This window comes from Aplysia californica, unplaced genomic scaffold (assembly GCF_000002075.1).
Source record: "Aplysia californica isolate F4 #8 unplaced genomic scaffold, AplCal3.0 scaffold00898, whole genome shotgun sequence".
Lineage (NCBI taxonomy): Eukaryota > Metazoa > Mollusca > Gastropoda > Aplysiida > Aplysiidae > Aplysia > Aplysia californica.
The window spans coordinates 160,932-177,795 of NW_004798168.1; the positions used below are offsets into that span (position 1 = coordinate 160,932).

Sequence of the window (16,864 nt, forward strand, 5' to 3'; positions counted from 1 at the left end):
AAACATACGTGCACTCTACACTCATACAAATGCACACACACAGACACTCTCACACACATACATACACACACACACACACACACACACAACACACGCACACACACACACAAACAAACACATACACACATAGACACAAAAAAGCACGCGCACGCTCCCAAACGCATGCCAGTAAACGTATGTAGATATATCTTACAGCGACCGACCGTTTCACAGCGAAAAGAAGTGGAAAAAAGCGGGGGGAAAGGGGAGGGGGGAGGGTTACCCAGGTGTGAAATAGTTAAGAACAGGAAATCACTGCCACAACATTAGCGACTTTTACTGAGTACTGCGATCTTGCCATGCTTCTGATATGGGTCCAACCCCGAAAAACATCATTAAGTTTACCTTACAAAATCTAAATATTGAAAGAGACTGCTTTATTTAATTTTTGTTAAAATTATTTCTTTTATTATCTTTTAGAAAAAAAAAATAGATGTGGGTATGTTGCGTACCCATCAACACAAATGAAACCATTTCGAAGGTGGGCTTCAGCCTTGATTGCCAAAAAGTTCATCAAGGCTGAGAGGGATACATGTACAAAGTATCTGCGGAAAGACCGAGAATCTCTATAAAAGTTATCTCCAGGTGGGAATCAAACTCGGGTCTTCTGCGGTCGACGGGGAAACGCCTAACCGCAGCACCACATGACAGACGCTGGATAGAACTTTCTTTTTTAAAAAGTTTTAGTAGAGGTTTTACAGCACTCGCAACTGCATAAGGTTAAAAGCGCCAAAGGGTGGATGTCAACAGAGAAGTACTTACAAGGAATTAGACTTACTCTGCTCACCTCTCTAGCTTCAACACAGCACAAAGTCTGCTTCGACTATCAAGGAACCCTGGAAATACCCGGTCACAAGAATGTGACAAACATACAAAAGTAGTAGAGGAAAAAATGACGATAGTAAGGATTAGGAAAGAAAAAGCAACTGTTCCCTGTTGCAGTTCAGGCACTGTTATGAGCATGACATTGATGAATCAGCCCATTTACAAATACAATTCTACTGTGCATAAGAATTCGAGATGCTAATGCCCCCTCCCCCTTTGGGAATGGCCTAATGACACTTCAGTCAGTAGCACCGCCCCGGGGTGTAGAACTGGTCATTTAGTGCGCTAATTTTGTCCACCTCAAGTAAGGAGGTGATTCGGCCTTCGTCCGTGGAAGAAGTTCCGTTAGATATGAGGCTACCATTTCGAAAGAAAAGAAAAAAAGTTACTTAGGATAAGATAATACTTTATTGTCCCAGCTGTACAGAACTGTAAAAACACATGCAGGTATACATAGAAATTGAATTATACTTTAATACTCTCAATAAGATCCAAATTATATGCAGATAAAAGTAAATCTGACAATAATGCACTTGAAAAGTCACTTGGACTTTTAAAATCTCAAAGGTGCTCTGAAAATGTAGATTGACCTTTTTTTAAAATAGGCGGTCAATACTACTACTACTACTACTACTACTACTACTACTACTGCTGCTGCTGCTGCTGCTGCTGCTGTTGCTGCAGCTGCTGTTAGTGTTATTGCTACTACTACTACTACTACTACTACTACTACTACTACTACTACTACTACTACTGCGACGACGACTGTGTAACAATTATGACTACGATTACGACTACTACTACTATTACAAGTATTAATGATGATGGTGATGATAATGCAAGGATTTTAAAAACAGTAGTATTGGCGTCTTTTTTCTGTATTTTTTCATTCCCCGTTTTTCTATGAAAAAATGGGAATGTCCAATTTATTTGGACAGTTTAATTACATGTATTCTCTCTTTCTGATCACTTTCAGGACAAAGGTTGGTTTCTATTTTCGGACGATAGCTGCAGACTAACAGAAAAGCGGCGCATCGCAGTTCTGGTGACAATGTGGTTTCGAGTGACGCCACAGTGACGTGCCTGACTGGGGACCCGGCGGTGACGTCATACGTTGGGTTTCGATGTACTCGTCTGTCGTCAATTCACTTTACAACATCGGATTAGCTTTTGAAAGGGGAAACATAATATATTCTAATTTTGTTTTATGGGAAAAAATAGAGGGGCAAATATACACTGCAACAAGGAAGGAAAGTTAAACGATACAACAGCAGCAGTTCTATTGCCGGGGTATACAGGGAAAGAACGAAGGTTTGTTTTCAAATAAATGCGCGTTTTGTAAATACGAACTCGAAAACATAAAATCGAGTTCTGGGTCCGGGGAACGTTGCACATTTATAGCACATAATCGTTAGACTTGCCAAGTTGACTCTTTGAGTTCTAAAATCCCCACTTTTCTTATAAAACGAGGTTTCCGGTTGTTGTTCTTTCTCACAGCGATTTGCGGAGACGTATAAGTCGAGGAGAAACGAGACACCGCGAGATCGTGCTTTTATTTCCCTCGAATTGATGCCATTATATTACATAGAGCACTGTTGTGTATAAAGGCCTGGGGTTGGTGATAACGTGACAAAGTAAGCAGGTCGATAGGACAACGGTACCTCAAAATGCAGAAGCAAGACATCTACCCAAAGTATCGGTTTTAGAAATCTTACGTAAAGTCGTACACCATAAATGTTAGGATGGTTACAGTATTATGCATTGTTGTTCATAAAATCAAAATAATAGGATAATGGCGTAGAGAAACCATTGTGTTTCAGAAAAACTTCTGCTATGATTATATAGTGAAACAATCAAGGCGAACACAAAAGCAAATGTTTGGTTTTGGTGGAATTCTTCTTCCATAATTATTCGAAAAAAACAACAACAAACCAAACAAAAAACAAACCCAAACGAACAAAACAACCCAACTTCAAATGCAGACCATGCCAACCATTTCTAATTAATTCAAACGACGCAGTGACAATCATTGCCAAAGTAACTATGGTCCAAGGAGAACTCAGGGGTGTCAGAAACAATACTATAAATTGTCCATTTGTAGAGCCTAATTTATTTTTAAAGAACCACTTCTAGCATTCCGTTCTTACTACTGTTGATGTTACCAGTCTCGAATGACGTGTTGTTTCGTTTCTTTCATCTGATGTTTGGCATATTATTATCTTCCATCACTCTCAAACATTGTCTTCGTTATTATTAGTAACGTTTTTTCCTCTTGTCATACCATGCTGCTCTCGTAATTCTTGTTATTATTGTTGTGTTTTGTTAGGCCCTATTGTTGTTGTTGTTGTTGTTGTTGTTGTTGTTGCTACTGCTGTGGTTGTTCTTCCTGGTTCCCAGTATGGATGTGTAAGGAGATGCATGCTGGGATATTTAGTTCTCATCTTGGTGAAGGTGCATGCTCTCTTTCTCTCTCTCTCTCTCTTCTAAATGATCATTCCATGACAGGGCGAACTCAAGCCCTCAAAGGACTGATAGCTGGATATCACGTCTCACTCGAGCGCTTCAGATTTGACGAATAAAACGACGATGATCTGAATCTTGTTTATCTCTCTCGTTTCCGAGCACGTTATTTACGCTTCTTTTAAATATGTCTTCTCGTAGTTCGAATACCATCGCCTCAGAACTATTTTGTCCAAAGTGTACCTGAATAAAAAGGCACTTCGGACAAAATACATGTAGTTCTGAGGCGACCCAAAACCCAGTGCTGTACTACTGCAAAACAGTTGGCCAACAGGTTTTTGGGAGGTTTCGGGGTGGGGGGGGGGGTTGATAGTTTTGTTGTTGTTGATAAATTGTGGACTACTTTTTTAATTTTTTTGGGGGGTAAGTGTTTTACAGCTCTCGCAACTGCATAAGGTCGTATGAGCGCGCGAGACACACCTAATACTTTTTAGTTGGTAGGAAATTTCGAATTTTGCCCGGGTGGCGGCCGAAGCCTACTCTTACTCTTATCGATTTTAGACCACCAAGGGATCTTTAACATGCGCAACTTGCACACGGGCCCTTCGAGATTTTTCGCCCTTGTCTGAGAAGGCTAGGTGTAGATCTTTCCTACCAGAAGATCAGGGGTGTGGCAGAAAGACAGCTGTGTGTAAGAAGGAGTCAAGGAGTAGCAGTAAAAAGGCAGCAGAAAGAGTCAGGAGTCCAGAGGAGGGGGCAAAGGAGGTGAGGGGGTGGGGGCAGAAAGAAGAGACGAAAGCAGACGACAGAATATTGCTAGAGAGCAGGAAAGGAGGTGAAAGGAGACAATTTTAGAGAAGAAAATGTTTCGGTCGCTACCCGGATTCGAACCCGGGACCTTTGAATGAGAGGCCAACACCTTAACCTCTAGGCCACGAGAGCCCCCCATTGTGGACTTTGAAAATAAGAAAGCACGACAAATAAATGTAATATTTGTGCCCCTAAAGCGCAAAGTTGAGCTTGAATATAACGCGCTCTATCAATGCAGTCATTATTAATTGTGAGGCAGTGTGGTGAAATCAGGCGCTCGTCAAAATAATGAAATCAAAGAAACCACCTTTACTTATTCAAGGCTTTGGGCAACTGTTTTTCGAATTTTCTTTTCTTTCCTTTTTCTTTTTTTTTGGCTCAACATCTTTTTTGTCCTTTTGAAAACAAGTTTCTGGGTGGATTTTTTATGAAAATCGCACAAAAATTATGTTTCCAAGGACTCTCGAGCAATGGAACTTAATGGAAGTCACCAAACTGTGGTGGCCACTTTCTCTCTGATTTTACTTCTGAAACCAGACGACCCCATCTCCGTAAATCACAAATATCTCTAAAGTTCTATTCAAGGAACATTTATAATAATGTGGGTATATTTTTTTCCATCGAAATTAGACACATGACCAAGCTTAAACTTAAGATGACACCAATAAGTCCACATGCCCAAAACTTGACGAGAAATTGATTGCACAGCGTCGAGACACAGTTGTGTTGTGTTGGTGCGGATGGTTTCTGCTCACTCACATTGACACAACCGGTTGTCGTAATGCGGAACTGGTCAAACAAACACACGTTTAAAGCTCTTTTTAAGGTTAGAAATTTTCTTTTCACCTCTTTTCCTTGCTCTTTTCCTCGTTTTCATTCTGTTGCTTCTCATTTTCTTGTACTTTTCCTCTTACCATCGCCCCCCCCCCCTCCTTTTTTCCCTTCCCCCCCCCCCCCCTTCTTCTGAGCTCGCTTCCGCCTGTTCAGTTGGTTTTTTGTTTGTTTGTTTTAATAAAAGTTTTACGGAATTTGCAACACGATACGATCATATGAGGGCCGAAGATTTAGAGGTGTTACAGGAGAGTAACATTAGTAACAAACACAAAAAGAAGGAGTGGAGAACAGAACGCATGATGTTTGACAGTAAAGAAAGAGCAAACCACACCAGAGTACCTGCCAACCACCCGCTCCTCTGCCTGTCCTTAAGGGCAGTAGACAATCTTTTCTCCACCTCACGTGACAAAGCAAGTCATAAGTCGATTAGACTGCAGTATCTCAGAAGGTAGAAGCGAGACACCCATCTTAAGTTGAAGTACACATATTAGAAATCTTGAGTGGGCCTACACAATAATGATGGTTACATAGTCTTATGTTGACCTAATGAGTAGTCCACTGGAAAAAACGGGCATAGTCATAAACTGGAAAATGAGAGGGTGTCAATTTTAAAAGCTTGTGGAGTCATAACTTCATATTTTTGCTTGATTGGTAGTTTATTGTAATGTTTGTTGAATAGGAAATCAAACAACAATAATCAACCAACAGTTGAACAGAATACAGTTATGAGTCAACAAGTGTTCAAAATCGATACCTTCACGATTTTCAGTTTGTGACTATTCCCATTTTTCCTGTGGACTCTTCATATTGTAACTCATAAAATCCCTCATAAAAAATATCATGTAAACGAATACTATGGGGGAGGAAAAACGACAGCGCAAATTATTTGGGTGATTTTGAGAAGTATTAATTTTATCATTTGGACTCACATGATATCTTATTATCTTATAACAGGATACAAATCATGAAGTATTGTAGGATTTCATTCAATCATTCAACCTACTCTGGGTTTTGGACAGATCTGAGAAAACACACTAAGTTATTCACCATGACTGCATGAACAAATCGGATTCGAACCAAAAACACCAGTCTGAGGTGTAGCGGTTAGCGGCTTCACTGTCGCATGCTGGAGACCCAAGTTCTTTTAGCTTTTTTAGTAAGAATTTTACGGCACTTGCAGCACAATAAGGTCATATAAGTATAAGTGCCGAAGTTTAGAGGTGTTACAAGAGAGTAACAAACACAAAAAAGAAGGAGGGGAGATAGTGACAATAGATTTTTTTTATAGCAAAGAAGGAGCAAACCACATCAGAGCACCCGCCAACTACCCACAGACCCGAGTTCAATTCACGAGAGGATAGAAAATTTTTATAGAGTATCCCAGTCTTTCTGCTGGGATATATCCCTCTCTAAACCCCAGTGGGCCCTTACAAGCAGAACTGGAAGCCCGCCTCCTAAATGATCTCAATTGTGTTGACGGTGGTGGGGAAACACTTATATTAAAAAAGAAAATTGAGCCAGGTACATCCAAAAGAGAGACAAGAACCATACCCGCCCAAACTGTCTTTGAAAGAAATGACCACAGAGAGAAAGTGTCGATCGGTTTCTTGACATTTTCATACATCACTCACTGTCTAAATCGTTTTGCTATATTTGAGTTTCCTCATTACGTGTTTTAAATATTAAGAATATACATGTGCATGTATTAGAAAAAGTTCAGAACCTGAAAGTACATTAGATATTTGTGCATGCTACACTAGTTCACCTATCATTTGTCTGACGATGACCAATGCATATGCAGAGGAAAAGATTTCATATGCAAAATAGATGAAATAAGGATTAAAAATGACTTGCGGCTCCTGCTACAGTCAATAACATTATGAGTATTTTAAAGCTTCACTTCCACTCATCGGTGTTAGCAGCTTACGGGATTCTTTCTTCACTCCTGAGCATTTCTGATTCATGAACCTAATATGAGTTGCAAACATAGAATAAAGACACAACCCCGAGCCCAAAACAATGATGAGGTGGGAATGATACCTTACAATACAATAGAGAAGTTGTGCCTCCTGTTACTCAGTTCCTTATTATTATTGTATTATAAGCGGAAGCTGAACAAATCCAAGCAAAATCATCATGTTATTTTGAAGTAAAACAATTTTTAATCAATCACAGTGTGACCAATGAATTCTTTTTCCTCTCCGCACTCAACTCAGCCAAGCACACTGGCACTCCTGAGTTCTTCTTGTCTCCATAAAAAACCAATAAGCACACTTTCATTCAAACATGATCTAAGGTGTAATGCTCTAAACATGTAACTGAAAGAGGTTACAGTTTTCTTGTTCGTTCTATAACTACAGCCAATTTCAATCTTCAATAATGCAGGTAGATGTTTTACACCTCCATCCACACAATTTAGATCATAATTTACAAAGTGGGTTTCAACACTTACTGTAAGGGCCAACAGGGCTGGGAGAGAAACGTCTACATGGCTTTTAAACTCAGGTCTTCAGCATGCAATGGTGAAATGCCTAGCCGCTACATCACAGTTGTTGATGGTCCCTAATCAGAATAAGGAATCAGCATGCACTTTACAGTAAATAGTAGTAAAGTACTGTGGGCAAACTTTTACGTCTTGTCTATTTCTTAAAAACCTCAAGAGCTTTTTCCACCTGTTCATTAATGTTTAAAAAGAAATGGCGACATTGCCCGAGCATTAAAGCATTGTTATGTGCTTGTCTCAAAATTCTACCATACGAAAAGAACACATATCAGTGAAGTCGAGAAGGAACCTGAGAAGAACGTGTAATTATTTAAATAAACAAGAACATGACAAGGAAGGCATATATGGTCAGAAATATCTTGACTGTTCCCAGATAATGAAATGACAATCACATTTCTGTGAGAAGTGTATACTTCAGCGATAACAACAACCAAAGTTAGGAAGAATTTGTAAAGAAAGGAAAAAGCATCAGATCGAAATCAGTGACAATATTCAGGTATTTCAATAGATGTAGATGTTACTTTTCTTTACTGTATCGCTTATTATTTATTTCATATTTTGCCTCAAATGTATATCTATAAATTTTTGTCAATCAAATTTCTCTTCAGGCAATAGAAAGTGTTCTCTTTTCTTTTTCTTTCTTTTTCAAAATCGGAGATGAACGAATTATGAAACAGTTGCTGTGAGAAATTTTGAATCAAAAGAAAATGTAGAAATATTGTTTTAATCAGGACAAGAGAAAATGCTAGAAATTTGTTCACCCTACAAAAATACATAAATTTATTTCTTTTATAAATAAATCACATAAACGCACAGCAGCAAAGACACCCACAGAAGACAGACACACACCAACTTATTTCCACATACGTGCAATCACACTCACAAATGCATATCCACTCACTCTCTCACTAGCTTGTTCACTCATTCCCACAGTTACATTCCACTCACCCCAAATACATAAACATGCACATACATAAGCTCATTCATTTACTGCCACAGACACGCACACACACACACACAAACACAAACTAAAACTCACTCATCCCCATTAAAACCATTTGTCAAAAACACAGCCATCGTTCAACCAAAACTTTAAATACTGACTCCACTGGGACCAAATTTCACTCTGTCTCAAACACTTCAGGCAGTTTTGAGGTGGGGGGGGGAGGTGTCTTGCACTCAAACTTTCATCATTTTTTCTTCTTCAAAGTGGGGGTGGGCTGCGGGGGGGGGGGGGGGGGGGGGGTGTCTAATATTCAATCTCTCATCAATTCTTCTTCTTCTTCTGGTGCTGAGCCTCGAGGGCCTCCTGGTACTCCTGTATCAGCTTTTCCTGTGTCTCTGGTAGGGCTGGGCAGTAGCGACTGTACTCCATCGTGAACTCTCCCTTGCCCTGCGTAAGCGATCGAAGCTCTGTCGCATAGCCAAACATCTCGTTCAGAGGTGCCTGGAGAAAATGGTATTTCAAAAACACTTTTATTTTCTGCTTTGTTCTGATTAGTTTTTCCTTTTTTTTTCCTTTCTTTCTTTTTAATTTCACTTTCTTTTTCTCATCTATCACTTACAAAGATGATGAAATGTCTCTAAAAATTAACTTCCCTCAAAACAAGCAACATTCACATCACAGAGCTTGGTCAAAAGTCTCTTAAAATAGTATTCATCTTCCAACCATCAACACTTTCAGCATAGAACAAGGTGATAAATCTTGAAAAATGGTCATCACAACCACCAATACTAAACTCCTAAACCAATGAAAAGTTTCTTAAAACTGTCTCCTCTTTAACCATTAAGAATCAATACTTACTTCACAGAAATCATTGAAATGTCGCTTTGCACTGTTCTACCACCAACGCCTGCCTCACAGAAATCATTGAAATGTCCCTTCGCACTGCCCAATTACCGACACTAACCTCACAGAAATCATTGAAATGTCCCTTCGCACTGTTCTACCACCAACACTAACCTCACAGAAATCATTCAAATGTCCCTTCGCACTGCCCAATTACCAACACTGACCTCACAGAAGACGGTGAAGTGTCCTTCCACACTGTCTGTGCCCTGTATAATGGCCGACCGTTTGGTGATGTTCTCCAACACCTGGTCCCTGTACTCCTCTGGAGCGTTGATCTCAACTGTCATCACAGGCTCCAAAATCTGCCACTGACCCATGTCAAAAACTGGACGCATGTGGGCAGGGAGTATGGGGGATGGGGAGGGATAGGGGTGGGGAGGGAGTATGGGGGATGGGGAGGGAGTATGGGGGATGGGGAGGGGGGAAGGATGGAGGAGGGGGAGAACGGAAGGAAAGTGAAGGGGTGAGATGAGAGGGAATTTTTGTGATAAGTTACAGAAAATATTGAAAGCTGCTTGGTTGACTTCAGTTTGAGTAAGGAGAACCCATTGACAGAGGAATGGTCATTTAGTGCTGGAAAAAGCAAGACAGACCCACCGTTACAAAAAAATAAATAGTAAAAATACAAAAACAAAAGGAAGACCCACTAGCGGTTCTCTCCAACCACCCGTGTTAAGAGTTGTAGTACTAGAAGACACAACACTACGGTACATCTTTTTGATGATGAGCCCCAGTTTATTTTAGGGGTTTTTTTTGTTTTTATTTCTGCTCACAGCTTTCATTAACTGCCCTTTGTACACTTGACATACAGTGGAGTCCAACCAAATATCGTAAATTCAAAAACAACAGAAAACCGAAAGAAATTAAAATCCCCAACTTAAAAAAAAAAATTTGAGCAACTTCTCTAAACTGAAAATCCGGCTAAACCAAAGGAAATCCGACAGTCCTGCAGATTTCGGTCTAAAAGTGGGTTCTACTGCACAAGGTTTTACTACTAAAAGACTCAGCTTTGTCACACTGTACATCTTTTTGCAAGACTGTCCCATGACAAAACCTGAGTGAGTTACTCACCATCTCTCATACTCATCTCACTGGCTAGCTGGAAAGCCAGGTCACTCGAGTCGACGGCATGATTGGCACCTTAGGAAACAAACAGAGCAAAAAGAAAAGCAAACAATTAGCCTGCAAGATCATGCTTCTTCTTTACCAGTATTTGCACTCTTAACAAAGACACATTGTTTTGCTTAACTATAAAAGAACTCAGCTTTACCTCTTTACATCCGAGGGGGGTAGACCCACTATGCCGGGGCTCTCTATTTGCGATTAACGGAAATGTGGAGTTACCTGGCTTCAGAGGTAAATTTAGAGAGAAAATCGCCGTCAAAGTCATAGCTTGAGATTCCTTGAATTTGAAAATATATAATTTTTGTCCCTTTAATTAACATTTTTCAGTAAAATCCACCAACAAACGTATTTTTAAATGGCCATAAAAGATGTTTAGCCAAAAACCAAAATTCAATAAAAACTGTGGAACCAGTGGAAAAATGCCATTTTCTTCGATTTCACTATAATTTTGACGAGCGTCTGATTTCACCACGATACCTCACATATCATCATGCAAAGAGGATTAAAAAAGAAAGAAAAAAAAAGACATATAAAAATAACTTCTATAACAACAAACAAACCCCTCACCATCGACCAGCCTGTATTTCAGTCCAGTCACTTTGTGACCAGAGAGACCTCCTTTCAGACATGCCTTCGTAAAACCCTGTTAAGACAACAGTGAAAGATAGAATTTGACATAATATATATACCCTATTAAATCACAGAATTTGACACCAATAAACAACAAACTGTGAGTTTGTGTAGGTATGGGATACCTCGCCGCAAGACACAAATAAGTTCTTACCAAGAACGGTAACTTGACTTGGCAGGAAGAGTAAAGTAAAAGGGAGAAAAAAGGGAAAAGAAGGGACAGGAAGGCGGAACAATTTTTCACACACTGACAAACAAATTCTGAATACAGTAGAACACGGCTACAGCAGGACATTCCGTTCCAGAAGAAAAATTCAGCAGTAGAGAAGTTCCCGCTTTTGGAATGCAAACGGGAAATTGCTGAAAAAATTTTTTGCCCTCCCTTCCATATCAATAAAATATGCGCTTTAGTCTTCCTTTTCTTGTCAGCTTCTTGAGTATCTCAGCCTTTAATTCGAGTGAGAAGCATTTCCTTTTGTCTTTGTTGGAAGCCATCTTTTCCTCAGTCTCGATGCTAGTGCTGTCTATCGTACTGGTAGGCCTACTGTAGAACTGGTGAAGTGGATGTGTGCGTATGCCTATGAGCATCAACGATCGCAATTCAATGAATCAGGAATCCCACACTACAAGCTCTCCTCTTCTTTTATTTTTTGGCCTAGGGCTATGGCCTATACGCTCTCATACTGAACGTCTAAGCTATGGCACATCCCTTTTGGAGTCTCTCACGTAACGCGTCTCTCCGCACCATCTCTCTCTGCCGCCTGCCCCACCTCACTCTCACTGGACGGGTCAATCACAATGCTGCACCGCTGACTGCCTATTCGGAGCTTGCCTACAACACCCCCCCCCCCCAACCCACTTCCCCCCAGCTAGAGCTCGCTCGGTCTCTTCCGTGTATCCAAACTCGGGCCCTTCCGTGCCCCGTTAAACCCGAGCAAAGGTAATTGAGTTTACATAGAAAAAAAAGGGGATTCAGGTACGGTCTCGCTGCAGCGTGTTCTACTGTATTACTTAAAAGAAAGACAAGCAAGTCTAGGATATTTGAACAAAAGAAATATATATTTTTTTTAATTAAAGGGCGACATGTTATGGATATTTAAACTGACAATAGAGACAATAATATCATCAAAGCCTCAACTCAAATTGGGTGGCAATTAAATTTATCATGAACATCAAAACTAAGGAAAGGAGACAATCACATTATGAGCATCTGAACTCATACAGGGAGACAATCATGAACAGGCCACTAAAGAAGGGAGACATTCTAATCCTGATTTCCTGAACTCATAAAGGGAAGCAATTTAATCATGAACAGCTGAACTAAAGAAGAGAGACAATTTAATCATGATTATATCTGAACTAAAGAAGAGAGAAAATCAAATCATAAATAGCTGAACTAAAGAAGAGAGGCAATCTAATCATGAGGGTCTGAACTGATAAAGAGAGGCCAGCCAGCTCTGGTCACTCACAGCTTTGATGGCAGGCACAAACTGTCTGGGCACGTTGGTACCGACTGTCTCGTTGCTGAACTCCAGCTTGGTGTTCTCCTCTACAGGCAAAGGCTAGGGAGGGTGGGGGTAGGGTAGGAGACAAACAGCAACATATTCTTATTTGTTCAAAAAGAATCTTGAAAAAAACAAACAAGTCTAAGCCACAGAGCCTATTGCTGGCCAAAATGTACTAAACTCATAATTTTGTTTTTTCCTTTTATTAAAGTTTCTTAATCTGTAGTGCAAGTGCTCAAGAAATATTTTTCCAAAATTCAAATTCTAATCGTTGTTGGGAAAAAAGCAAGAAAAGTAGGCCTACATAATGTACATAAAAGAATGAAACAATTTTTTCTCTCTCCTGAAAAAGTTGTTTCATGGGCTTAAAACATTTTAACAGCTTGACGACATGCTTTATTTACACCATATCATCATGGACATAACACCACTGTTTAAGTCACTGATTTCAAGTCTCTGGATATTGGCTGGCGATTTTTTTTTAAAAGCCTGTTGCTTGTTTCATATCCTCGATAGAGCAGGGTATTGTTTTTAGTACTTACTGAAAATCTGATTATTGAGGTATTTCCACTTTCATAAGGTGAACATACCTAAGCACACACAGTTTTTTTACATAGGATCCCTCAAAACAACAAAACTGACATGAGAGAACTCTATTTTGACCATGAAGATATGGACAAGGGAGGGCATTGACAACGAAATGGAAGACAGTCACAATGGATATCATAAATATCATGACCGCCCACAGTTGTGGAATCCTGTCAGCAAAGTAGAACTATTGTATCACGACATGATTTGTTCTTTTTTTTTTCTCGTCTAAAAACTTATGACATGACCGACTCATGACTCACTTCCACAACTCCGATGACTCTGGCGTACTGGCCTTGCCCCCCTGTCTGTTTCTTGTGAAGGTAGTCAAACCTGGGACAAACATGGTCACAGCACTTAGTTTAGTTTCAGTAAAAGTTTTACAGGGGAAGACCAAAGACGACATGGAGGCCAAGCGGAAATTGAAAAAGCGGGCACATCATGGAAACAGATAGAAAAGGATGTTCAGGACAGGCTTCGCTGGAGTAATGTTGTTGATGGCCTATTCTCCACCGGGAGTTGAAAAGGACAGGAGAGAGAGAAAAGTTTTACGGACACTTGAAACACAGCAACGTCATATAAGTTCTGAAAATTAGATGTTTTAGTAAGTGTTTTGCGGCACTTGCAACACAATATGGTCATATATGTGCCAAAGATTAGAGGAATTAAAAGAGAGTACTTTTTTAAACTTTTACTTTTAGTAGAAGTTTTACGGCGCTCGCAACTGCATAAGGTCATATGAGCGCCAGACGATTAGAGGTGTTAAAAGAGAGTAACAAACATAAAAAAGAAGAAGGGGAGATAAGGACAATAGATGTTTGATAGGAAAGAAGAAGCAAACCACACCAGAGCACCCGCCAACCACCCACTAAAAGAGAGTAACAAACAGAAAAAAGAAGAAGGGGAGATAAAGACGATAGATGCTTGATAGAAGAAAAAAGACGCAAACCACAACAGAACACCCGCCAACCACCCATAGAAAATTAGAGATCTTACAAGAGAGTAACAAACACAAAAAAGGAGGGAGATAAGAACGATAGATGTTTGATAGGAAAGAGGAAGTAAACCACACCAGATCACTGGCCAACCACCCACTCACGGCACTTAGAACATGACAACTACATGACTCTTACTGTGTATCACACATCTTACTCTGACTTTAGAGTTCAGGGCACATGGACACAATAACATGCCCTTAGATCTGGGGAAAAGCAAGATGACAGAGATTGACAGAGATTCACAGAGAAAAGCGGAAAAAGAAGAGAATGACCTACAAGTGGCACCCTCAAACCATCTGCTCGCACAAATTAGACAATTTTGTTGGAGTACCACACAGATGGTGTACTTTGACAATATACATTTTACAGTTTACGTTATAAAAAAAACTTAAGGCAACAAAACCCTTACACTACATAAAACTCAAAATTTAAAAAAAAAAGACACACAAACACATATATACATTAAAAGGCCAACTGAAAAGTCTTACTTCTTAGATCACAATTTAAAAAATAATCACACCATAACCACAGAATTTATACCAAATGAAAGCTTAGAATGTGGGCTATTAAATTCTACCTTTACTTTTCCATATAATCAATATCTCTGTCACTGCAGGAGGAAGGAAGGAAGAAGAGAGGTAGAGGGCAGAGAGAAAAAAAAGGGGGAGGGGGACTGGCAGCTACCTGGGTAGATAGATATTTACATGTATATAATGATAAATGGTTAGTTAAACTGCTAGATTTGGCAGAGAAATCTCTAATGACAAAAGACTCGATCTATCAGGAATCTCCATCTGTATGTTAGTACTCACTCGCACGGGGACACAAGGCTCTCTCTGAAGGCCACTTTGGGCTTGCCTAGGACACACTTGGAATTGAATTCCCTCTCCAACCGCTGCAGATTTTAAAAAAGTAGAAACCACAAGTAAAATCACACAAGAGTTTACAAGCTTATATCTTCATCACAAGAGTTTACAGTCAACATCTTACCAGTTTACAATCTTTATCACAATAGTTTACAGTCTTCATCCAAAGAGTTTACAACCCTCACTAGATAAATCAACAGCCTCATGAACGCAGACCTCCGGTGTCTTTGAAAAAGACATGATTGAGGCACATTCATCCCATGAACAAACTGTGGCACCCAGCCATAGACGGCAAAAGATCTTGTCAGCATGTTCGTCTTTTAGCGCCTGCAAAATGGCAGCTTGTACTATATGCTTCTCAGGAAGTTAAGATTGTTACAGAATGCTATCAGGTCTGCTGGGTTAATATAGATTGTTAAGCGTCTGGAGCTTGCTGTTAAGCAGGACTTTGCCCAACACAAATGCTATTATTACTATTATTCACACACACATACACCCACACATACACTCATACAAATAATATAAACACACACACACACACACACACACATACAAATAAACACACCCACACATAAACATACACAGACATGAACACACACACACACAAACTCACACAAATAAACACACATATACACACACATAAACACACACACACTCACACATAAACACACACACACACACATAAACACACAGACACACACATAAACACACACACACACACATAAACACACAGACACACACATAAACACACACACACACGCGCACCTGGGCATAGATGTCAAGGTGCAGCTCCCCCATGCCTGAGGCTATGGTCTCTTTACTCTCATCGTCCCAGTGCACGCGGAACGTCGGGTCCTCTTTGGTGAACCGAGCAATGCCTTTGGAGAAGTTGTCCACGTCACTTTTCTTCACAGGCTTGATGGACATTGAGATGACCGGGTCAGCAATGTACATGGATTCCTGGGGAGACACAAAACTGTTCTATTGGGCAACTTTTTAAAACTTAAATTAAACAACCAAAAAACAAATAACACCTGTTTGTTTTCCTTCCAAGAGCAAAGTATGGAAAAAAAAAATAAAAACCACCAAAAACAATGAACGAGAAAGAAAAGGCAAAGCAAATTTTTTTTTAATTCCTCAACCTATCATTGTCCCTTCTACTTGATCATGCAAATAATTAAAAAGAAAGAAATGGCTACTCCATCTATTTCTGTCCCTTGACTGATCATAAAAAACATTAACAAGAAAGAAAAATGATAACTTCAACTTTTTGTATCCCCCTGACCAGCTCATAAAAGAACATGAACAAGAAAGAAATGGCAACTCCGATTATTCATATCCATATCCCCACGATCCACCTATAAATGTATTAATGGCATGAAAATGGTGCGGCCAATGTCGTCTTACCATGGAGAGATGCATGTTGCCTTTGGTGACAAAAGTGTCGCCGCTGGAGCAATCAATACCAAAGAGAGCGCAGATGTCTCCAGCATATACCTCCAGCACATCCTGGCCACAGAGGGAGGAGAGGTACACTTGATGAGTGAGGAGGAGGAGGGGACGATGAGGAGGAGGAAGGGTAGAAGGAACAGAAGTAAGAGTAGGAGGAAGAAGACATGAAATAAAACAAAATGAGAGGCAACAGACACAATTTTTAAAAAGGAAGGGTGGTTGGGGGGGTGAGAGAAAAAGAGGCAGAGAACACGAAAGGTTAAGGTGGAGGACAGGAAAGAGAAAGAGAGGAGGACAGAAAATAGAGGAGGACAGGAAATAAAAGAAGGGGAGGAACATCAACAGATTAGAAGGAAGCAAGAAAAAGGGGGAGGAGG

At 40.0% G+C, this 16,864-nt stretch overlaps 1 protein-coding gene across 1 annotated transcript in view; it reads right to left on the bottom strand.

Moving 5' to 3' along the window:
- Positions 1-7,107: 7,107 nt before the first annotated feature.
- The window catches only part of LOC101860208 (elongation factor G, mitochondrial), a 33,119-nt gene continuing 23,362 nt past the window's right edge, over positions 7,108-16,864 (bottom strand). The window contains exons 12-20 of the mRNA XM_005110481.3: positions 16,443-16,544; positions 15,801-15,995; positions 14,982-15,064; positions 13,435-13,504; positions 12,548-12,640; positions 11,016-11,091; positions 10,395-10,463; positions 9,488-9,648; positions 7,108-8,918 (exon numbers count right to left, since the gene is read on the bottom strand). Coding sequence (XP_005110538.1) covers positions 8,739-8,918; positions 9,488-9,648; positions 10,395-10,463; positions 11,016-11,091; positions 12,548-12,640; positions 13,435-13,504; positions 14,982-15,064; positions 15,801-15,995; positions 16,443-16,544 — 1,029 coding nt within the window. The 3' untranslated portion in view covers positions 7,108-8,738. The remainder of the gene's footprint in view (positions 8,919-9,487; positions 9,649-10,394; positions 10,464-11,015; positions 11,092-12,547; positions 12,641-13,434; positions 13,505-14,981; positions 15,065-15,800; positions 15,996-16,442; positions 16,545-16,864) is intronic.